General features: G+C 43.9%; 1 protein-coding gene and 1 pseudogene across 3 annotated transcripts in view; one reads left to right on the top strand and one right to left on the bottom strand.

Moving 5' to 3' along the window:
* LOC308337292 (large ribosomal subunit protein uL23-like) overlaps positions 1-13,864 on the top strand; it is a 26,809-nt pseudogene extending 12,945 nt beyond the window's left edge. The window contains exons 4-5 of the transcript XR_013968501.1: positions 9,669-9,751; positions 11,351-13,864. The product of XR_013968501.1 is annotated as a large ribosomal subunit protein uL23-like (transcript). The remainder of the gene's footprint in view (positions 1-9,668; positions 9,752-11,350) is intronic.
* LOC308337290 (glycine receptor subunit alpha-4) overlaps positions 4,413-23,964 on the bottom strand; it is a gene marked incomplete at both ends in the record, with an annotated part of 24,755 nt that continues 5,203 nt past the window's right edge. Inside the window, 8 exons of one of the 2 annotated variants that reach the window (XM_080795446.1) lie at positions 4,413-4,496; positions 13,350-13,499; positions 16,867-17,081; positions 20,131-20,271; positions 21,811-21,893; positions 22,032-22,255; positions 22,898-22,965; positions 23,248-23,378. In XM_080795446.1, the coding sequence (XP_080651572.1) occupies positions 4,413-4,496; positions 13,350-13,499; positions 16,867-17,081; positions 20,131-20,271; positions 21,811-21,893; positions 22,032-22,255; positions 22,898-22,965; positions 23,248-23,378 (1,096 nt within the window). Of the gene's footprint in view, positions 4,497-6,535; positions 6,827-13,349; positions 13,500-16,866; positions 17,082-20,130; positions 20,272-21,810; positions 21,894-22,031; positions 22,256-22,897; positions 22,966-23,247; positions 23,379-23,964 lie in introns of those variants that run through there. The other variant, XM_080795445.1, reaches the window with a different exon arrangement.

Below are 23,964 nucleotides of genomic sequence, written 5' to 3' on the forward strand. Positions count from 1 at the left end.
TAAGGAGTAAATGGTAGTCATGAGTATGTGGAAACATCTAATAAGGATAACCTTTTAAAGAAACTTGATGATGAATGGAAAGAAAACAATAGATCAATGGGAGTAGGGAAATTCAGGGTCAAATGAAGGGTGGTTTTGATTTTATTCTTCATTTTTTAAAAAGATTTTTAAGTAATCTCTACACCCAATGTGGGGCTCAAACCCACAAACCTGAGATCAAGGGTCAGAAGCTCTACTGACTAAGCTAGCCAAGTGCCCCTATTTTTTTTAAAGTAGGTTCCATGCCCAGTCTGGAGCCCAACTTGGGGCTTGAACTCACAACTCCAAGATCAAAACCTGAGCTGAGATCAAGAGTCAGAGGCTTGGGGCATCTGGGTAGAATAGTCAGTTGAGATTCTGACTCCTGCTTTTGGCTCAGGTCATGATCTCAGGGTTATGAGATTGAGCCCTGTGTGGAGCTCTGAACTCAACACAGAGTCTGCTTGTGTTTCTTCCTCTGCCCTGCTGTGCAATGCCCCCCGCAATAATTAAATTTTTTTAAAAAGTCAGATGCTTAACTGACTGATCACCCCGGTGCTCCTATTTTTAAAATATTTTTAATTTTATTTATTTTTAGAGAGAGAGAGAGAACAGGGGGAAGGGCAGAGGGAGAGAATCTTAAGCAGACTCACTGAGTGGGGAGCCCAAGTCAGGGCTGAATCTCATGACCCTGGGACCAGAACTGGAGCCAAAATCAAGAATTGGATGCTTAACTGAATGAGTCAGCCAGATACTCCCCTATTTTTCATTTTATTTTTTAAAAGATTTTATTTATTTATTTGACAGAGAGAGCGATACAGCAAGAGAGGGAATACAGAAGGGGGAATGGGAGGAGAAGCCCATGCAGGGCTTGATCCCAGGACCCTGGGATCATGACCTGAGCTGAAGGCAGATGTTTAATGACTGAGCCACTCAGGTGCCCCTATTTTTCATTTTAAATGGAAGAGATTTTCCCTCTTTCTCTTCCCTCCCTCTCCTGCCCTCCCCTCCCCTCTCATCCCTACTTTTCTCCTCCCTTTGCTCCTTCTTCTTCTCTTCCTCCTTTTCCTCCTCCTCTCTATTTGAAAAAGCTAAGGCTCAGAAAGAGATTAAGCAATTTGTCATGGTTGCATAATTTGTAAGCATGTTATATGTTAGCAGGGAGAACCCAGTAACAGCAGAGATTGAAAATATTAAAAAAGAGGTGATTTTAACTTAACCTTTTTGTGATTGTGGACTCAGCAAAATGAGACATACAAAATGGAAATCTGAATTTCCATTCTGGTCCATATGCTAGGAATTAGACAGGTATAAAAGAGAAACTATGGTGATGTGGTCTGCTCATGTAATAGCTAATCTTTATTAAGCACTTACTATGTGCCAAGCACTGAGTTAAACACTTTGCCTGAGTTATCTCATTTTTATTCCCACAACAACCCTGTGAGAAAGGTACTATTATTACCTTCATTTAACAGATGTGGACATTGAAAAACAGAATGTTCAATGATTTGCTGGAGGCCACATAGTTGTGTGCTGGATCTTTCAGAGCCTTCAAATGACCTTCTAGAAGAGGAAACTGAGGCTGAGGGAGGTGAAGTAATTTGTTCAAGAGCCCTGTATCTAGTGAGGATTGGACCTGTAATGCAAACCCAGGCTCTGTCTGGTACCAAAACCATGCTTTTAATCACTTCACTGTCATGAATGGACGCTATTAAAATAGAGAATGTATGCATATTTTTCTAGATCCAGCTTTTTTTTTTTTTAGATTTTTATTTATTTGACAGACAGAGACCCCAAGTAGGCAGAGAGGCAGGCAGAGAGAGAGGAAGGGAAGCAGGCTTCCCGCTGAGCAGAGAGCCCGACGTGGGGCTCGATCCCAGGACCCTGGGACCACGACCCGAGCCGAAGGCAGAGGCTTCAACCCACTGAGCCACTCAGGTGCCCCTAGATCCAGCTCTTTAAGGCAAAATGTTCCTTGAATTTAAGTGGTACTAAGAATTTCCCTTATTCCAGGAAATTGATAGAGTAAGTACTTCCTTGTAATGTACCGCACAGTATATGTAGCCTGGACATTTGTAGAAAGCCTCATGCTGAAAGCAGAGACTGAAACAAACAAACAAAAACAGCTACTCAGGCAGAGTGGCAACAGCTGAGTTCTCATATGACTTTTTCAGGTGGCCCATTCATCAGCCCTACTTCCATCCTTCTATACAGAGAATACTCTGAATGAGAAAAGCTCCTGGCTCAGGTGTCTTTCTTCCTACTGGCCCAAGATTTGCTAACAAGCTGTTCTGATGCCACTAGCCCAAGTCTGTAGACTGTAAATGTTATCCTAGATGTGAAGTATAATAGAGCAAGCACTGTAGGGCTGGGAAGAACAGCCTAACTACTATCCCTTCAGGGATGACTGGCTCTCTGGTGGGAAGAACATGTGGATCAGGAGAGGCATATAAATTCCCACTTCTGTACTCACTTGTCACTGCCAGAGTTTTCATATGATGATTCGTTTTTGAAATATAGCTTGACACTAGTCTTCATATTTGGAATAGTATTGATGTTTAGTCAGATTGTTATCATTCTTTATTCAACAATGCAATTTACCAGATTGTGACATTGTCTTAACTTTGGTTCTGTTATACCCAGGGACCAGCTTGGGTGTGTGTGTGTGCGTGTTCACATGTATGTGTCAATTCTATCTGATTTGATAAATCCCCTTTCAGGTCTTTTTTTTTTTTTTGTAATCAATAGGTTAATGGAAAGGGAATGAATAGAAATGTGTTCTATAATAAGCTGTGTGAGAAGTCATGCTTTCATTATATATATATATGTATATCTATCTAGCTGGCTAGCTAGCTATGTATCAGGAGCTGTGTGAACTAAAAAGCTGTATAAAATGCAGTCCCTGCTGTCAAAAGTTTATTCTACATTTCTTCCATTCAGCAAGTGATAATACTACCTGGATTCATAATCCCTTGATAGTTTCCCTTGTTGACTGATTTGTCTTTCATCAGCAGTGGAGCTGAGGAAGATCTTTTTTTTTTTTTAAAGATTTTATTTATTTATTTGACAGAGATCACAAGTAGGCAGAGAGGCAGGCAGAGAGAGAGGGGGAAGCAGGCTCCCCACTGAGCAGAGAGCCCAATGTGGGGCTCGATCCCAGGACCCTGGGATCATGACCTGAGCCGAAGGCAGAGTCTTTAACCCACTGAGCCACCCAGGAGCCCCAAGGTGGAGGAAAAGTCTTATGGGAGAAAGTAAAAGGAAAAAATTGCATTCACTACCTTTCTTTCATATGAAAAGCTCTTTTTGATTTGACTGTGAATTCTGGGAGAGCAAGAGGCCCTGCTAGTCGGTTGAGGGGAAAGAGGAAGACATAACACTGGTTTTCCAAAGAGTAGAACAAACTGAAGGGAAGGTGGAGGTGCAGATAGCTGTAACAGCAACTGAATGAAGTCTTTTCTCTGGAAAAATATATGTATAAAATATTTAACTCACATTAGGGATTAACAATGAATTAGTGAACATACCCAAAGCACTTTATTTATGTAGGAAGTTTTTTTCCCTTTTAGAAAATATGCTGTTTTGGGGCACCTGCCTGGCTCTGTCAGTAGAGCATGATTCTTGAACTCAATGTCATGAGTTCAGGCCTCATGTTAGGTAGGAGGCCTACTTTAAAAAAAAAAAAGAAAGAAAAGTGCTGTTTTTTTTTTAAATTTTTATTTATTTATTTGACAGAGAGATAGAGATCATAAGTAGGCAGAGAGGCAGGCGGGGATGGGGGGCGGCAAGCAGGCTCCCTGCTGAGCAGAGAGCCCGATGTGGGGCTCGATTCCTGGACCCTGAGACCATGACCTGAGCCAAAGGCAGAGGCTTAACCCATTGAGCTACTCAGGCACCCCGAAAAGTGCTGTTTTAAAACTTAAAATCACTTTTATATGTGATTCAGTCAGAAAGTAGGTTCCAGTAGTTCCTTCAGGTCTCTGGAGGGGTAAGTACTATGAGGGTAAATGGAAGTGACCTTCGAGTGAGTCTCTTCTATCACCTCCTGCCAATTTACTGTGGTGAAAAGGATCCAAGTTCAAGAATGTCATGATGAATGGATTGCTAGAGGTCAGATGTTTCCAGTGGGACCAAGCTTTTCCACCTCCCTTCCCCTGAGCATATGTGGGAAGGGGGAGGAAAATGAAAGCCATTTGCACCTGTTTCTGCACCATGTGTCTCCCTTCTCCACTTGGGGGCTCTGATGGGGAGGGAGAGTACCTTCCACCTGGCATTGCCTATGAGTAGCTTTGTGGACTCCTTTGGGCTATTATGTTGGTTGGTACTTTGGCTTCTTTGGCTCCCAGCACCAGCTGATGCCCTGATCTGAGTCCCAGTTGGGCAGGCTCTATTGCTCAGTACTGTAGCTGTCTCCAGGGCATTGTTCTTGAGACTTCCAACAGGGCGGATTTGTGCAGTTTGGCCCATCTGGACAAGATCTATAACAAGTAGAGCTCTGTGCAGTAAGCTCATCTCCATAGTCCACCCCCCACTACCCCCGCCTTCGAGCTGCTGCAGCCTGACACTCCAGCCCTGCCATGGAGAGTATCAAAGAGATACTCTCTGCTCCTTTCAAAAGGGTATTGCTTGTGGCCTCTCATTGATTGGCACTACCTGGGCAGAAATGGGAAACAGGGACTCTCTGCCCTCTTAATTTAATCTCCTCCCTTAAGCCAGTCCTTTAGTTTTGAATCTCATTGGCAGTTATAGTTAATATCATCAGTAAGATTAACTCCTGGTCCAGCTACCCTGGTCAGCCCAGAATGCTCTCCTCAAAGCCAAGAGACAGACAAGAGGAGTATAGCAGTGAACAGGAAAGAGCTGACAAGCTCAAGGAAAAAGGGGGAAAGAAAGGTGAGCTCTTGCTTTGACTATAGGATTTCCTTTGGTCATTGGATTTATTTATTTACTTTCAATTTAGGACACCATTTTGAGGATGAGAGGGAGGGAGGAAAGGGGAGAGAGGAATGAAGTAGAGAGAGAGAGAGGAAGAGAGAGAGATTGGACTCACATAGTTAGTTATTCTAGGTCCAGAGAAAAGGACAAGATATTTAAAAGATAATTTGATCACCTATCTTCCAGCTGTTAGCCCTGTACTTTAATATTCCCTTTCTCAGTTCTTCATAGTTGGGTCACTTCAAAGGATTCAGCATACCAGACCCATGCTTCCCCATGTCCCAGTGGTATTTTAAGCCTGAAATAGGCTCTTCCACACCCTTTCCATTCTGACATTTCTGGTCGCTTCAACTGACTGCCACCCTTCTTCACTGTGAAATGAGAAGGGAAACAAGAGAAGGGTTAAGAAATAACTCCGACTTATGGCCCTTTAACTTCTACAATTACTACCCTGAGGTTGGCCAAGCCAATGTTTGTCCAGGATAGGGGTCCTCTATATATCTAGTTCTTTCTAGGAAGGTTGAAGCCCACTTTATCCTGGACAAGGTTGAATGGCACTATTATATGCTTAGTAAAAGAAGGTTAAAGAGCAAGTTAACAATGAGGGGCCCTGTGAAATAAAGAGACTTAGGGGAAAATGAAAAAAACCAAATGAAGGCCCAGCCAACAAAAGATTTTCTGAGGATAGTTTCTATATTTTACTCCTCCTGGGTCCTACTACCTTGGATCTTACTTTTCTTGAAAGTTTTCTAACATTGTTGAGAGGTTTCTTAAAAAGTAAGCATTTTTCTCTTTTTACATTCCCTAGCAGCCAAACACACTTTGCCACCATACTAGCTAGGGAATAAAACAAATATTTCTGAGACTCTAAGTTCAGATGGATCTGGAAGCGTAGCTTTTTTGAGAGTCCAAGATTCCTGCCCCCATTCTGACAGTGTTGAGCATCCTATGAGATCTGAAGACTTCTCTGTTCAGTCATATAGCAGCGCCCTACCTCAGTGCAGCTCATGGCTATTCCAACCTTGCTGAGAGGTGGGAAACATGTCACCTTGCCTTCTTCCCACAGTCAAGGAAAACTGACTGGGTCACACAGGGCAGAACTTGTGGATGGGAAAAACCTCCCTATTTGAGCCTGTGGTAGGAGGGATAGAGGACAGAGTAAAGCCAGGCTGGGAGGGGGAGGGGCGTGGCAGGGCAAAGAATGGTGCAGGTTAAGATAACAAATGCCAGAATATAGTAGCAATGGTCTAAATATTCTCCACTGGAGAATTGGAAAACAGAGGGTCTCCAGCAAGAGAAGAAAGTCATCCTTGTCCCAGGAACATGGCCAAATCTTATTCTCATGAGAAATGGGATAACATGGAGAAAAATTGGATTAGAACAGAGAAGCCATCTTTCTAAGTACAGCCACCACTGGCACCATGCAGTGTAGACCCACATAGCTTTGGGATTGGCCACTGAGGTTCTGAGTGGGAGATCAGAAATGAATTTTCTAAGCCTCTGATGGAATCTAATGGAAGGAGGAGGCCCACCCAGAAAGAAGCAGGAAGCCAAGAGCTGGACTCTCTAGCTCTCACCCTATTCACAGTGCCTGATGAATATCTTCTGACTGTAGCAATTTATAGACAACCCAGTAGAAGATGTTGAAGATGAGGAAAGTGAAGGGGAATACAGCTCGAGAGATGGTGTCAATCCTCTTGGCCTGGTCCACATAGAGTTTCCGCATGGTTTCTCCTTCCCTTAGAAAAGGGGCTGGAGGTTGGGGGTTATAAATGCCAGAACTTTCCCCTGGACCTCCATCCCTTGCCTGCAAACAGTGGCCCAGGTCATAGCCACGGAAATAGAAGCGACTTTCTCGGATGATATCTTCCTCCTGAAATTACGTGGAAAAAAAGACAGCATTTGAGGTTACAGCTTTATCTAAGGATGGAGACCAGGCCACACACATATATCTCATAGGTGATGCTATGCAGACTGGTGGCTGGGTACACAGACCTACTGCATGCTTTTTTATAGCCATAGAACTATTCATTTGATGGATGTATACTAAGCATCTATACATGGTGCATATGGCATATATTATGATTCTATTTGCAGATAAGCCCTGAGCTGCCTTTTTAAAAATGCATAACATCATTTACAGCCATCTAAAACTCAGTGAAGTGCCAACCCACTGTGAGAAGGATATCTCAATGTAAAGTTATCTCTGGTAGTCAACAGAATAAACAGAACAATAAAACTTTTAGAATGCACAGCTAAGATATTTAGACTTGGTGAACTTGACTTTAATGACTTTCAAAAGCTGCAGAATTAATTCTCCTTGTATAGGGTATCTTTTAAAAATTGTTTATCTCAACTCAAGGCTGAAAATTACAGAAGTTTTAAGTAACCTAGTGGGTCATCCAAATTAGGGTAAAGCTGATAAATCTGTTGCAAATTTATGTGCTTCTCTGTAAACCAGCAGATTTTGACAAAGGTATCAGTACATCTAGGGTAACATTTATTACCCAATACACATTCCCTTTATGTAAAATATATGCATTATGATGAACACATTCACACTGGGGAAGTTAATTTTATATCAGCATTAAGAAATGTAGCAGATTGGGGCGCCTGGGTGGCTCAGTGGGTTAAAGCCTCTGCCTTCGGCTCAGGTCATGATCCCAGCGTCCTGGGATCGAGCCCCGCATTGGGCTCTCTGCTCAGCAGGGAGCCTGCTTCCTCCCTTCTCTCTCTGCCTGCCTCTCTGCCTGCTTGTGATCTGTCTGTCAAATAAATAAATAAAATCTTAAAAAAAAAAAGAAATGTAGCAGACTACACAAAGTTCATTTACTCAATATTCAGCTGACAACCTTAAGTAGCTACAACAGCTGGAGAGCTAGGAAGTAAGGACAGGAAGACAGAGATAGAAATAGAGGGAGAGGGAGATAGAGAAACAAAGAGAGAAAAAAAGGACCAAAGTGCCTGAGTGATCAATAGAGAGAGCTTTCTTCATATGAGAGCCCTTCAGCCCCCAACTCAGAGCCTATTTACTCTTAGTTTATATACAACTCAGACATGCCTAATTTTGTCTACTTCTAAAGCACACATTGCCATCAGAAATGATGGTTCACAGCCTGGAAATTAGACATAAGACAGATAAGTACATACCAGAACCTAAAAATACTTCATTCAAAGATGGTTAAAATTTTTTAAAGTGTTGATGTTTATAGGAGTAAAAACTTCAGCTATCTAAGAAATCACCTGAAGTGAAACACCCCCTTGTTGGATGATACCAACTACCTTCTTGGTTTGCCCAGGACTGAGGTCTTCCTGAGACTCAGGATATTCAGTGCTAAAATAGAATGGTATACATGTATATTGAATAGATATGCTATAGATATACGTAAAATGTGGATAAAGTAGGTTTTACACACATTGTGCAGTTAGAAGGACATCATAGGGTCTTTATAATGGGACCTCTGCAACTATGGTAACACACTGAAAAGTGACTTTGTAGGTGAGATATTGGTGTTGGTGGGTCCCAGTAGCCCTTGATTATTACATCACTAGAAGGTTGAGCCTGTCATTGGGCATCAGGGGGCAGGCAAGCTCAGGCCACAGATTCAGCAACAGACCCCATTTCTTTCTCTCCTTCCTGTGGGCTCATAGGACAAACCTGGGAAAGTGTGTTGGTCTTGTTCACTGCCATGTCCTCAGCACAGTGCCTGGCATCTAGTAGGCACCCAGTAGGTATCAGTTGAATGAATGAATGGACTGATGAGCCTCATGCTTCAGTGTATAGGACAGGGAATGGCTTTGTTCACATGAAGCCAGCATCCTTTCAGGGTTTCAAACTAAAGAGTCTACTCAGAAGAGAGTCTTATTACTCAGTTACAAAGTGCTCAGCAGGAAAAACGATCACTCCTTGCCCCACCCCTGTACAATGGCTTGATGCCCATCAGTCTCTAGAAAAAGTGGCACTTTTGGCATAGGAACGAATCTAAGTCAGCCAACCAGAGAGCTTTGCTACCCTATCTTTATTTTGCCAGTCCCTGTGGAGACAGTTGTATGTGTGTAGGCCAGAGGCAATTCACTACTGTGGCTGTGCTTTGACCCTGAGTTCTAGTGGGGCAGCCTTAGCTCTCTGCTCAAAATTACTTCCGTAATCTGTCACCAGATGCCTTGGATCACCTCACCTGTTTTTTTTTTTTTTCTAGTTCATTTTCACACATTTCCTACATAGTTTGTGCTGGATCCATTTTAGAAATGAAGAACCAGAGGTAAACAAAATATCTTCCAAGTAATTGAATGAGGGAGTAGGGGTGCCTGGCTAGCTCAGTCAGTTAAATGTCTGTCTTCGGCTCATGTCATGATCCCAGGGTCCTGGGATGGAGCCTCATGTCACGTTGGACTCCCTGCTCAACGGGGAGCTTGCTTCTCCCTCTCCATTTGCCGTACCCCTGCTTGTGTTTTCTCTCTGTCAAATAAATAAATAGATTTTTTTCTAAAAAAAAATGAGGGAGTAAATAAAATGATTTCCTCTTTTGTTTTCCATTTCAGGGTCCCTCACACCCCCAGTTCCCCACTGCCTATTCTGATCTCCTCAACCCCTCAGCTAGAGGATAAGAGTGTGGAATATATTTGTTTGCAGAAGGCTCTGAAAGAGAAAGTTGAATCCAACTGATGTTTCTGTTTCTATAGATTTAATTACTTTTCCTTTTCTCCAATCATAGTAAATCTAAAGGGAATTATTTGGAAATATTTCCCAGGCTGAAAACAAGCTGTCTCACATGGGAGGAAAAATGTGATCACTAGAGTAAGTTGCCATTGGCTCTTTTTGGTTTTAACATATTGTGCCATTTGCAGTTGGGGGAACAAAGACAAGTGGCCTGAAATCCAAGGGTGGGGGTCCTGGATATGAGTATTATCTATTTAAGCCAAATTCTGAAGAGAGAGTGTGTGTGTGTGTGTGTGTTGGGAAGAGACAATGGAGGCTTAAACACAACTTTGTAGCTTCCGTGGCTGTTGGAATAGAATATTTTTGTTATAGCTATCTATGGGGGAGGAGGACTGGGGAACTAGAGAGTAAAGATAGTCCAAAACCAAGCTGGGGAAGGAATGAATGTACAGTGTGGGACGTAGGATGTGGAGATGGGAAAGAGTGATAGCTATTCAGTGATACATATTGAAATGAATGAAAAGAAGAGCGTGAAGAATGGGGGTGCTGGGGGATGGAGAGAGGCAAGCAGGGTTCTGGGACCAAACCCCTGAGAGAACTTGCAGTGTTTTGAAATTTCTTCCATTTCTCTTATCCTATTGATAATGGCAAGGCTTCCTCTCTGCCTAGCTTGAAAGAGAGCCCTCTCCAATGAGCCTGCTAAGATTGGTGGAGTGGGTAATGTGGCTGCTGTGTTCAGAGCCCGATGCTAGGGCCTGAACGAGACCCCCTCCCTGTGAAGCATATAGGCTAGCTGGGAAGACAAAGCAGAAATATATGGAAAAGAAATTAAACTACTTAAGACAATGACATGGAAGGAAACCACCAAGCAGTGGAGATGGGTGGTTGAGGAGAGATTAGAGAAGAACACGATTAAACCCGGAGCTGGGTGAATAGCTGGCTGGCTCCTAAAATATTCCTAACTTGCTCTTGGCTAAGGGCTTCCTGAAAATCATATGGATGCTCTCCCCTTTCCTAAGAGGGCTTTTCTCAGACCAAAGACTTGCTTTTCCAGCTAGAATGGCAGGGCCCAGAGAGAGGTTCTAGAAATAGATGAACTCTGCATTAACTTTTCTAGGTTGCTCAGTGACCTCCAGGATTCCTGCTCCAGTTCCACTGGGATGGAAATGGCTTAAAGAAACTCGAAAAGGGACATGTGCTAATGGCACAAGTTTTGATTTTCAGGTTGTATTTACATTAATAATAAGCCCAGCCCACTTTTTGCCAGGATCCGGGGGTCTAAGCAGGGCCCAGGCCGCTGTTACAACTTTGTAATATTGAGCACTGGTTATGTCAGACTCCATTATGATATCAGGATCAACTTATTTATATATGGCCAGGAGGAGATGAGCTATAGGCAGCTGGGGGTCGGAGAGGTGCAGGGAGGGGGCGGGACTAGTGTCAACCTGGAGTAGCTCTACAGTAACCGCAGCAGGCTGCTGTTGCTGGAACACTCACCCAGGCAATTTAGCTGGCAAAGGGACACTGGAGACTGGTTGGTAGCCTGCTCTTCTTTTTCAAGGTAGGCATTGAGAAGGCATCAAAGTCAAAACCCCGATCAAGATTTTGGTACCTGCATGCAGGTTTAACACAGCTAAAGAGGGGGTGGAGAGTTAGCCTAGAAAAGGGAGCATTCTCTTTTCTTTCCCTTCTGTCAAGTCTGTTTATATATATATATATATATATTTTAACCCTTAGCGTGAGATAAGAAAGGCTTTAGGAAGATGGCACCGAAAGCTAAGAAGGAAGCCCCTGCCCCTCCCAAAGCCGAAGCCAAAACAAAGGCTTTGAAGGCCAAGAAAGCGGTGCTGAAAGGCGTCCACAGTCACAAAAAAAAAAGAAGATCCACACTTCACCTACGTTCTGACGACCCAAGACTCTGCGTCTCCGAAGGCAGCCCAAATACCCTCGAAAGAGCGCCCCCAGGAGAAACAAGCTTGATCACTATGCCATCATCAAGTTCCCCCTGACTACTGAGTCAGCCATGAAGAAAATAGAAGACAACAACACACTTGTATTCATTGTGGATGTCAAGGCCAACAAGCACCAGATCAAACAGGCTGTGAAGAAGCTCTATGACATTGATGTAGCCAAGGTCAACACCTTAATCAGGCCTGATGGAGAAAAGAAGGCATACGTTCGACTGGCCCCTGACTATGATGCTTTGGATGTTGCCAACAAAATTGGGATCATCTAAACTGAGTCCAGCTGGCTAAATCTAAATACAGTTTTTTCATGATTAAAAAAAAAAAAAAAGAAAAGAAAGAAAGGCTTTAAAAGGCTCTTGAAGGAGTCCTACTCAAGGAGATGCAGTTGTGGATCAATCCACTAGAGGGCGTGTTTCACAGAGCCTGACTAAAGTCCAGGCAAGAATTGATACATTCCAACAAACCAATAGATGAGACAGGAGACCTGCTCTCAGCAGAAAGCGATCTTACCCAGGGACATGAGTTCCCAGAGGTAGTTTTAAAGATATTTTCAGTGTGGACATATGGTTGGGACACCCTAGGAGCAGCTGAGATAGGAGGTGGGTGTTAGGAAGAGAGAAAAATCTTAGTGCTAGAGTGGCCCCAACAGGCTGGAGCCCCGGGGGTCAGATCATCATTTTCTGTACCCCCCAGAGGTCATAGTGCATCTCCTCTGGCTTGGGAGCTTCCAGATTGGGCAGAAAACAAGGAGTCACAGCTCAAGGTAGACCAGACCTGTGTCTGATGATTAAGGGGCCAGTATGTAGCTCAGGAAAAGCTTTTGACTTTGCTCATAACTGGGCACTTGCTTCTAGGAGAGTGTGGCCCAGGCACCTGTTGTCATGACAATGTACATAACACCCACTGTCTGGGTAATGGGGAGGGGCAAATTGCTTGTTGTTCAGGGCATCAAGCTCTCTATTTCCCCAGGTGATCATTCTACTGTAGAAGAAATGGGGTTAACGCACAAGAGTGAGGGAGAACAACAACTCACACCCAACAATTCTGATACATCCAACAATTCTGATGCACCCAGTGAAGAACAGGGTGAAGAAATCCAACAGCCAGAAGAGGCACGTAGTGGTTTTTTAATTCCAGCTTAGCTCTAGGGACCCTCATATAATGCTCTCCTAGAAAGGCCCCCATGCTTGACTCTTGAATTCTTTTTTTTTTTTTGACTCTTGAATTCTTAACCACCAGTCAATGTATGACAACCTGGGATATCTTCCTCCTGGGTGAGGGGAGAGCCAGGAGCAACCATTACTAATTCTCAAAATAATTTCATATTGACTAACTTGATAAGGTTCTAATATGAGCTAACCTTTTTTTTTTCAGTGCTTACTATGTACTAGGCACTGTGCCCATGCTCTCTCTCTTTTTTAAGGTTTATTTATTTATTTTTATGTAATCTCTACACCCAACATGGGGCTCAAACTCATGACCCTGAGATAAAGAGTCACATACTCTTCTGACTGAGCCAGCCAGGGCCCATATGTGTCCATGCTCTTAATCACTTTATTAGACTGCCCTACAGGGATTACTGTCCCATTGGATTCAAAGAGGTTAAAGTACTTAGTTTATCTGTGACCCATCTAGGACTAGAATCCAGGGTCCCTGATTGCTTTTTTAGTCCTTGTAGCCATATGTGGAGTCTTGGTTTGTGGGAGGAGGAGTAGGGAGGAAGGAGTACAAAAGAGAAAGGAAGGGGGCCCCTCCCTAGTTATATTTACCATGTGTCGGCGCCTCTGCCTTTTTCGGAGTCGTATGAATTCCTTATGCTGACGAGATACAAAATTGACAGCAGCATACTCCAGTAGTGCAGCGAACACGAAGAGCAGGCACACAGCCATCCAGATGTCAATTGCCTTCACATAGGACACCTGTAACATCCACCAACAGAACAATCAACCTTCTTGGAGCCCTTCCATGGTCTATCCAGTGGTTCGCCAGCCCATACGAACAGCCTGCTATTCTTCAGTTTTATCCTGAATTTCTTCTGGTGTTCAAAGAAGCTTTCCAGGATATGTCCCATTGCCTGAAGGCCCATATCAAAGAGATTGGGCTACCCACTATTCTACACCTCTCTGCACTCTCCACCCTTCACTTCCATCTGCCTTTTCTCCCCATACTTCTTTTTCTTTCTTTCTTTCTTTATTCTTTTTGTACTTCTGTTCCTGCTTCTGCTTCTTATTTTTCTTTTCATTCTTTTCTTCTTCTGTTTCTCTTCTTTCAATAAATAACAACGAACATGAACACTGCATTCTTTTGCTTTCTGTTTTTCCCTCGGGTCCTCACAGCTCTGATGGAAATTGGGCAGGGTTTGTTATTCCCATGTGAAACATGGGAGGACACTTGAAGCCTAAAGAGGAAAAGTCTTAGCCAAGATTACCCAGTGAGGAAGTGGCACTAGGATTTGGAGGTTCTGGGCTTTCAATTTAGTGGCATTGCCATTTACCTAGGCTGCAGTCTCAATATCAGACTAGGAATTCCTTCCTTTCCCTCCTCCACGTCCATTGTTCTCTTGACTGTGATTTTTCCTGCTGATCTTTATGAGAGTCCCTGCTGAATAACTGAATTCAGTGGCCCAAGGAAGTGCCACCCAATCCCTGGCTATGGACACTTCTCTAATTTGAAGGCACCGTTGTCATCTACCTATCTGGTTCTTAGGGCTCTCCTCCCACTACCTGCCTTGGAAGCCTTTAAGTACTTTTCTCTCCCATTTCCCTCTTGAAGATTGAACACTTACCTCTCCTAGAGTGGGGTTTCGGCTGGATGGGCCTGGAAGGGTTATAGAATTTAGGTTTATGTAGTTCACCTCCTCAACCAGATGGACTCCCTACATAGTTTTCAGCTGCTGAGCCCATCTCATAGGGCTCCCCAGTAGGAGTAGGTTTTATGACAGACAACCTCTTTCACCAGCTATGTTGGGCAGTGAGGGTGCTACAGTCTACAGGTAAGGAGCAGATCTCACTGGATAACCCTTCCACCTTAGTGGTTCTTAACCTGCAGTGCCCCCCCCCCCCCACCTCCTCACCTGAGTGGCATTTGGCAATGTTTAGAAACATTTTTGATTGCTCAGTTTTGGGAAGGGTTACTACTGGCATCTCGTGGGTGAAGGGCAGGGATGCTGCTAAATATCCTACAATGCACAGGACTCCCCCTCCCAACAATTATAAGGTCTAAAATGGCAGTAGTACTAAAGTTGAGAAAACCTGCTCTATCTCTTTTAAGAAAATTCCATTAAGATAATAGTGGTGGGTTACTAGGCACCCCTGATTAAGTATCCTTGGTGTTTCCACTTTGCCACCTATTAAGAGGGCAACCTATTTCATTCACCATCTCCCAGTCTCACTGTGTTCCCAGGGATGTCGAGTAAGTGCTATGAAGATCCATAATGAGGTAATGACAAGGAAGGTCCACAAAGGGCTTTGGACCATCAAAAGAAAAGGACACCCTAAGCAACAGAAATAAAATCTTTTTAATAATGAGTGTGTCAATAATGGAGTTGTATGGGGAGTGAAATTGCTGTGCCTTTCAGAAGCCCCTGAATTTGTTCCATCTCCTTCCTTATAGCTCCCACTAAATCTAATGTACAAACTCAAGGGACCAGAAGCTCCCTGACTTACTCAATCCCTTGCTTTGTAGGCTGGCCAATGAGTCTATTTAGTTTGGGGTGAGTGCCTACATATTTTGCTTATTGACCAATGAGGCCACAAAAAGGTCATCAAAATCTGATGAGAAGGCACCAAATACTGGAAACAAACAATCCTCCAACAAAGTCCATTTTTTTTCCAAATGATGAAACTAAGTGATTCCTAGGAGCAGACAGATTGTGCTTGCTCACAGGAGGGGACTGGAAAAGGAAGATCTCTTGGCAAGAATAAGGCACTAATTGCAACCACCCTGGGTTAGAGAAGAATCTTGTTGCGTGGCAGCTGCAGTAAACTAGGGCACATTTCTAAGATCTGAACTGCTTTTCTGCCTCTAGTCTTCTTACAAGGCTACTACCATAACACGACCATCACAATCCCACCTGGCCCTTTGTTCCTTGCCTAAGCCCCATCTGTCTTTCAGAGCCTCTTCAATACTCCTCTCCATTTAGGAAACACATTTATAGGAAATACTTTCAGACAACTTCCTCTGAGACACCTGATCCTAATTTGAGCTTTGTCATCGTTTATCACTAGAGGCCTTTGGATTACCTCAAAAGTTTTCCAGCAACTCCAAAATAATTAGGAACATCAACGGCTGTCCTAGGTCCACTACTCCATTCTTTTCACCAAAACACCTAACAATTATAACAATATTGAACACTTACTGAGTGGTTATTAGGTGTCAAACATTGTTATCTGTGCTAACACATTATCTTATTTATTTCTTGCAATAACCCTATTGAGGAGATAATATTCCCATGTCATAGGTAAAAAGACTGAGAGGATGAGGAATTTACTTAAGATTGCCATTGGTAAATGATGAGGCTGGGACCTAAACCAAAGCCTGCCTGACTCCAATCTCCTACTCTTTACCACTACACCAGCCCCATGGCAAATTTGTAAATTCACCTTGGATGCCCTGATTACCCCCTGTTTAAGTCCCCTGTAAATATATGTTTAGTAATAAGCACTGAGAGATGGGATATCACAGAGCCTGGTTCCTATCAAGTCAAAATGAGAGGGCATAGGTTCACAGTAAGATCCACAAGAAACTATGTTGCTTTTGGTTTCCATTATTTCTCCATGGCCTAGAACATTGCCTGGTGCATAGTATATGCTCAATAAATATTTATTGAATGGATGAATCAGCTTACTCCCTGATTTCTCAGAGCCTTGCTGACTGTAAGGACATTGAGGTGACTTCTAAATTCCCTACATGAAAACACAAGGCAGGGATAACCTGGGCCCAGTCTCATAAGCACAAATCTCTCTGTGTAATCAAAGCATCACCAGGCCACAGACATATGGTTCTTTGATTTTGGACATGCTAGTATTTCCTGATGAAAGTCAGAGTAAGTCAGATACTGTCTCTACTCATTCCTTAGCCAGACAACACCCACAACCCCAGCTTCCAAATCTTTAGCAATATCATTAGCAGTATGTTGTAGGGCAAGAGAAAATTCTGGCCCCCTGTTCTTGCTCAATGGCTCTCATCTACCTTAAATTTAAGGCAAATAGGGAGCAGAAGAGAACAGGGGATGAAGGGAAAACGGGGAGCTCTATGGTAAGCAAGTTCCCTTGCATTTCTCTTCACCTTAGGCAAAGAGGCCCGGGAGCCAGAGCTCTGAGTTGTCATGGTGAGCACAGTGGTGATGCCTAGGCCCACTCGGGCAGGGGCGGCATCCATGTTGATCCAGAAGGAGACCCAGGACAGGATGACGATGAGTAGGCTGGGGATGTACATCTGAATCAGATAGTAGCCCATCTGCCGCTCCAGGTGAAACTTTACCTCGATGCAGGTGAATTTTCCTGCAAAGAAAGAGGTGAGGTATCAGGCCTCAGGTCCCCAGCCTGGAGCTGAGCCCAAGGGGCAGGACTAGGGCATCCTTATCTATATGGGCCAGCATCTGTGCACCTCAAGTGGGCAAATAAATGAGCCCTTCAAAATGGCCCCAGGGAGAACCAGATGTGTGTTCTGAGGAATTTCTCAGAGCAGCCATCAGGTTGTCCTTTTGCTCTAAGCACTAATTTCCAGCAGAGGGCCTTCCACTTGACCACACAGCAAGAGGATTAGGAACAGAAGGGCTCCAGAGCCAGACTGCCTGGGTTTGAATACCGAATCTTCCACTAACTGTATGACCTCAGGCAAAACACCCAAGCTGTTTGAGCTTCAGTTTCCTTGTCTGTAAAACAGAGTAACAACAATATCAATTCTATCATTGTGGGAATTAAATTAAATGATGTATCTGGGATGTTGAGCATATAGGTTTTTGGTACTATCATCATTATTAACAAAGCAATGAGTTTAGACTCCACCCAACTCTCAACAGCCTTGCTTGAGCTTGCTCGTACCCCAGAAGCTCTCTAGCAACAAGGATTCACTGAAATAAACACTGCCTGTGTCTCAAGCAAGTGATAAGAGCTGGATAGGAAATATCTGGAAATAGTGTCCAACAGAGACCAACTCTGGACAATGGGCAGCGGGTGCCCAGAGAACATCAGGTGACAGCATTCTATCCCACCAACAAAAAGTGCATTGGTCCAAAGCACATGTACCAGTCCTCTGCCTACTCTGCCAGCCATCTTTATTTTTCCCAGCTTCCCATGCCCTCAGGCTAAGAAAACCTAGCTCAGAGCTTCTCTGCACGGTAGAGGTTTAGGATAACCAAAGCAAAAACCAGCGGATGTGTATGTTGCTATTTTATTTTGGACTAGACTTGCTCTTATCAGACCTGATTCCTCAAAGCTAGTAATTTAATCAATGATTGGTTTATGGCTTTGACATACTGTGTGATGTTGTGATCTCCTACTGTTCCTGAGTCCACCTCACCCCAGGCTTCTTGTTATGACATAGCTTTGCTAGGTGTCCATATTTTCTTTCCTTCCTTCCTTCCTTCATTTTATCTATCATCTATCTATCTATCTATCTATCTATCTATGTATCTAGCTAGCTAGCTATCATTTTTGGTAGTGGTGGTTTTATTTTTAATTACAAAATTATTACTTGTTTAGTACAGGAAAAAAGTGAGAAGTAGAGAAAAATAATAATATTTATGAGCTCATATTTATCAAGCCCCTACTAAGTGCCCTGACTTTATATAGTTTATCTTGTTTAAATTCCATAGCAACTATTTGGGGCAGGTAAAATTTATTTTAAAAGATTTATTTATTTGACAGACAGAGATCACAAGTAGGCAGAGAGGCAGGCAGAGAGAGAGGGAGAGGAGAAAGCAGGCTCCCCACCGAGCAGGGAGCCCCATGTGGGACTAGTTCCCAGGACCCTGGGATCATGATCTGAGCCAAAGGCAGAGGCTTTAACCCACTGAGCCACCCAGGCACCCCGGTAAAATTATTATTTCCCATTTTACATATAAGTATACTGAGGCTCAAAGAGATTAAGTTATGTTTCTCAAGGACACCCAACTAGTAGATAGTGGGGCCATAATTCAAACTCAGCTCTGACTCCAAAGATCTTAGTTTTGTCCATTGTATCACTCTACTTTAGAAACATTTCGTGCTATTTCCTCCCAGGATTTTTAAACACATGCTTTTGGTTTGTTTCTTTTACCACAATATAATGATTCTGTGTATACAATTTTGAATCTTAACCTTTTCCACTTGTACTTTCCATGTTGATATAAGCAACTTGCAGTCATCCTTTTTAACATCTGGATACTATTCTACCAAGCAGATGCACTGTGTAATTTATTTAACCTCTGTCCTATTGGTCCTATTTAGAAGAGTGCCAAGTTTTTGCTAGTATAAGCACTGACCCAGTGATATTTTGGAATATTTCCTTTTAATAAATCCCAAGGGGTGGGATTCCTGGATCAACATGTAAGGAAAGAAATTAGCTTTTACAGTTTCTCAAAGTATGGCCCCTGGACCCTCAGCAACAGAATCCTCAGGGTGCTTGTTCAAATGCAGATTTCTGGGCATCACTCCAAGTGCACATAATCAGAATCTCTGAGAGGCAGAACCCAGGAATCAACATTTTTACAGGCTCCCCACAGAAATATAATGTACACCAGAGTTTGAAAACCATTGACCTATACACAAATTGCCAGTTTTCTCCCCAGTAAAGGTTCTATCAATTTCCACTCCCAACAGCATTTTCTAAATTCAATGACCTGTTCCTCTCCATATCTTGCACATCCTACATATACAAACACACATATTAATGGGGTGGCACCCAAAGCATGTCAGCACACCAAGGAGGTATCCAGGATTTCTCCCCTTTAGCTTCTGGCCTCTATCTCAGGGTCATAGCACTTTATATCCAAATTGCCAGGGGAACTGAGGAAAAAGTAACTCTTAGGGAAGCTGTGGGGAGCAGATGCTCAGGCTGGAAAAGCAACTTTTCTCCACATCTGGCCCACATTTCACACCTGGGAAAACAAGCCCGTTCAAGAGTTGGGCAATGGTGGCTGTGGTATGAGGTGTGGATGGTAAGCCTTCCAGTGCCCTAAAGTCTATTGCTTTCTGGTTCAGCACAGCCATTGGCTACTCCCAGATGTAGATTCCCCACCTTCCACACAAAGTTGGCCCCAGGACAGGTGAGACACTCCTGCCACTCACTGGCATAGGCTCATCTCCTCTGCAGCATGTGATAGGGACAAAAGGGCTTTGGAGTTAGATCTGGATTTGAAGTCTAAGCCAGCCATTTTCTAGGTGCGTAACTTGGACAGTTCATTTAAAATGGGGCTGATAATTCCTACCATAATGAGATAAGGCATATGAAGCACTTAGCACATCTGGCACAGATTGGACTTTCAGTAGAAGCTGGCTGCCTTGCCCCCTTCCCTCCCATCTGGAGGCCCTTCTGTGTCTCACAGTAAGTAAAGATCCTGGTTTTTACCTGTGTTGTAGTGCTTGGTACAGTAGCCTAGATCCTTCTCATCTCGCAAGATAAACTGGGGCAGAGTCAGCCCCTCAGCCACTTGGACAGCAGGAGCATCTTCCAGCCACTCAAACACGAGGTCATTCATGGTGTAGCCAACTAAAAGTGACAGAGATGGCAGAAGGCTGCAGAATTTGGTGCTGGGTGGGGGTAGGGAGAGAGTTAGAACTAGCAGGAAAGAGCAAATGAGGAGGTAAGGCCTGGGTTTTTGGAGCTTCGTGTTCATCTTGGAAAGGGAAACCTTTCTGAAAGGGGTACTTGGTCAATTGTCTCATAGGCCCATCCTCACTAGGTAAACCAGAAAGATTCCAGACTCCTTTTCTACCTAGTTCTCAAGCTTCAGAGAGGCACAGAGAGAAATTTTTCTGGCAGACCTAGAAAGCAGGTCAAAAGCGTTGGAATGATGTCAAGGAACACAGCTGAGAACCTCCTGCCATATCTCAAACCAACGGGAGTAAGCATGTGTACTGGCCACATGTCTTGAGCTGAGCCAGCCTCAGAGCTAGGGCTTCTGCCACCTCATCCCAGAGAGGAAAGAGCTATTTATACCCTGTCAGTCATGCATGGGACAATGTGCACACCACAGACTCCTAGCCAGGGCCCTGAACTGGGGCAGATTGAGAGTTAACATCTGAACATGACAAGTTGCTCACAGATAGCTAGCAGTTTGTGAAAGCTCCTGCCATATATGTGACCATATTCACACATGTCAAGTAGAAATGGGAGAAGAAACACTGAGGCTCACAGATGTGCAATGTGAGGCCTTGACTCAAAGTAGCTATGTGACTTTGGGTAAGTCATTTCCTTTCCTATAAAATGTTCCACCTACTTTTCAGGATTGTTATGAGGGGGCAATAAGAACCTGGATATGAAAGTGGTTTATGAACTCTAAAGACCTAGCCACATAGGACACATTCTACCCATCATTGTTATTATATGCTGGAAACAGCCTGACAAAACTTCTTCTCTGAGGATTAAGCTGGTGTGTATTGATCTCAGAGTCTCACCATGCCCAGGAGATGGCAAAGGAGTGCACATAGCTGATGGTCCAGCCTTGTTGTCCATTGACTGTTCTGCATTTAGAGCAGCCCCTATAAGCTGGCTTCCCTGTCACATAGTAGCCCTTGGCTGACCTTGCCACCCTGGATGCTGTGCTATACTTAGAACCATCTTCTCCAAATTCTCTGCAGAAGTTGTCTGTGTTCATGCGGAGTCAGGGTTCAAGAGTACCCCCTCTGCCAACTCCGGCATTTTTATAGGTATCTTGAATGTCTTAACTCAGGGGGAGTAAAAGTAGAACTACCTCAGGCACTGTGAGAGGAATGTCTTTGGGCAGACGAGGTGTCCTTCAAATGCCCACCCCCCATAACCAACACAGGCATATTTGAATGTAAAGCTGGAGCCGTCCCATTCCCCAGTACTGTGGAATAACGAAACCAGTAAATAGTGTGAGGATGAAAAAACACACTGGGTTGGGTGTTAGTGAGTCCTGGCTCCTAGTCTCATCCTTGCCAGCAGCTGACCATTTGTGAGTAAGTGCTTACTCTGGGTTGTCCTTTTCTCATTTGGAATATCATGGAATGGGGTTAACTACCTGGTATTCCAGGCCTTGCTCTGAGACTCTCTAGAGACACTTACAGCTCTCCAGCTGCATGGTGCATGTCTGGATGTCCATGGGGAAGTTCTTGAGGTCCATTGGGCAAGACAAAATGAGGGTCAGCCTGCCAGGGACAGTAGAAAAGAAGTGATGTCAACTTTCTGGGGCCTGGCACAGCACAGGGGACCCTCTTCCCACCCCTCATCCTCCATTTGGCTTCCTCCCCTTGACCCAAACTCTCCTGGCTGTCCACCAGGTGTACCTGATGCTGTAGAGCACATTCCCATTCTTGAAGATGCGCAGTAACTTATTGTCTGTGGTCACTTCATGGAAGTTGGCCCCTTTCTCATTGGCAAAGAATAGGTCTGGCTTCCAGATAGAATCCAGCATAGAGGGATCAAGGTCCAAAGAGTCATCAGGATATTCTTGGTAGGCTAGGCGCGGGTCATTCCACTGTTGCCGCAAGAAGACATTCACCCGATAGTCCTGAGAGGGTGCACAGATGGGCCCATCAGAGGCAATGCTATTCCAGGGGCCCAGCAAGCCTACATGGGCAGGAGAGCCATGAGGAGGAAATGCTAGGAGTACATCTCAGGGGCAGTGAGCATTTTGCACTGAAGAAGGAGCCTGCTTTGGGCTGATATAGCAAAGATGGGAAGGGAAAAAACATTTATTAATCACTTACTATGAGCTGGGTGTTCTGCTAAGTGCTTACTTTATATGTATCATATCATTTAAATCTCATGCCAACACTGTGAGGAGGGTGCTGTTATGATCCCTACTTTATAGATGAGGAAACAGAAACAATGATATATTTAAATAACCTGTCACATACCTATTAGATGGTAGAGTCAAGATTTGAACACGGATCTGTCTGATTCCAAAGTTTGTGTTCTGTACCAAGCTACCTCCCATGCTTGACCATCTGTTCCTTAGGCTAGTTTGCCTTTGGCCACTGAAACCCCAGTCTGGGGAGAGATATCTCCCAGTGACCAACTTCAGACATCCCATGGCTTTAGCCATGACCACAAAACAGGGAGAGCTCAGCAGAGGGAGGAAAGGCTCGATATCTAGTGGGCTTCTCTCATTCACGCTAGAATGCAAGCAGGGAACAGAGATACTCCTTACCATAGTAGTCTCAGTGACAGAGCCAAAACTGTTGATGAAGATGTTGCAAGTCACGTTCACAGGTGGGCCTAAGGGTGGCAAAACACAGCCATATTGGCAGGGCATTCCAGGAGGCTGAGAGCAGTTTCCAGGACTCCCTCCCTGAGCTTGAGGCCAGGGCACTGCTAGAAGGCAGTGCCAGTTGCATAGACCCATAAGCAATAGGGAGGGGAAGCTCCTTCTGAACTGAAACAGTTAGCTCAGTACTTCCAGCCTCCTGTCCTTGGGGTAGGCAATAGTGTCTGGGATGGCAGTATGTTCCCAAAAGGGGTGGCGGAAGGAAGGGTTTTTGTAGGATGAATGCTCCTTACCTTTAAAATTGGGTCGAATTCTAGCATCATATCCAGATGTTCGCCCCATAAGCTTGTCCAGAAAATCAGAGGGGGACATGGGCTGAGGTCCCTTGGTCCCAGATTTGACTTCCTCTTTTGCCACGGCCACTCTGGACAGGTAAGATAAAGAAGTCTGAAGCCAGTTGTAGTCTACATTTATCATAGACCCTTTTCTTTCCTGTCCCCACATACCTCTGGGTGGTCTCCCCATCAGGCAGGAAGATAGGAGAAGACGGGTCTCTGGGTACCCATTTACAAAACAAGGAAAACAGAAACAGCCATAAGCCAACACTGCAGATCAGTAGTTAGTCCTAAAAATGTGCTTTCACATATATGAGATCTTTTTTATCGTCACAATTCTCAGTGTGATGAGCACAAAGACAGATGAGAAAAGTGACTTGTGGGATTATAAATTGGAACAGCCACTCTAGAAAGTAGTATGGAGTTTCCTCAAAAAACTAAAACTAGAACTACCATATAATCCAGCAATCCCACTTCTGGGACTATATCCAAGGAAAATTAGAACACTAATTCAAAAAGATATATGCACCCCCATGCTTATTGCAGCATTATTTACAATAGGCAAGATAAGGAAACAATTCAAGTGCACTTCAATGGATAAATGGATAAAGAAAATGTGATATAATATATACACACATACATACACAAAATGGAATACTATTCAGCCATGAAAAG

This window comes from Martes martes (assembly GCF_963455335.1).
Source record: "Martes martes genome assembly, chromosome: X".
NCBI lineage: Eukaryota > Metazoa > Chordata > Mammalia > Carnivora > Mustelidae > Martes > Martes martes.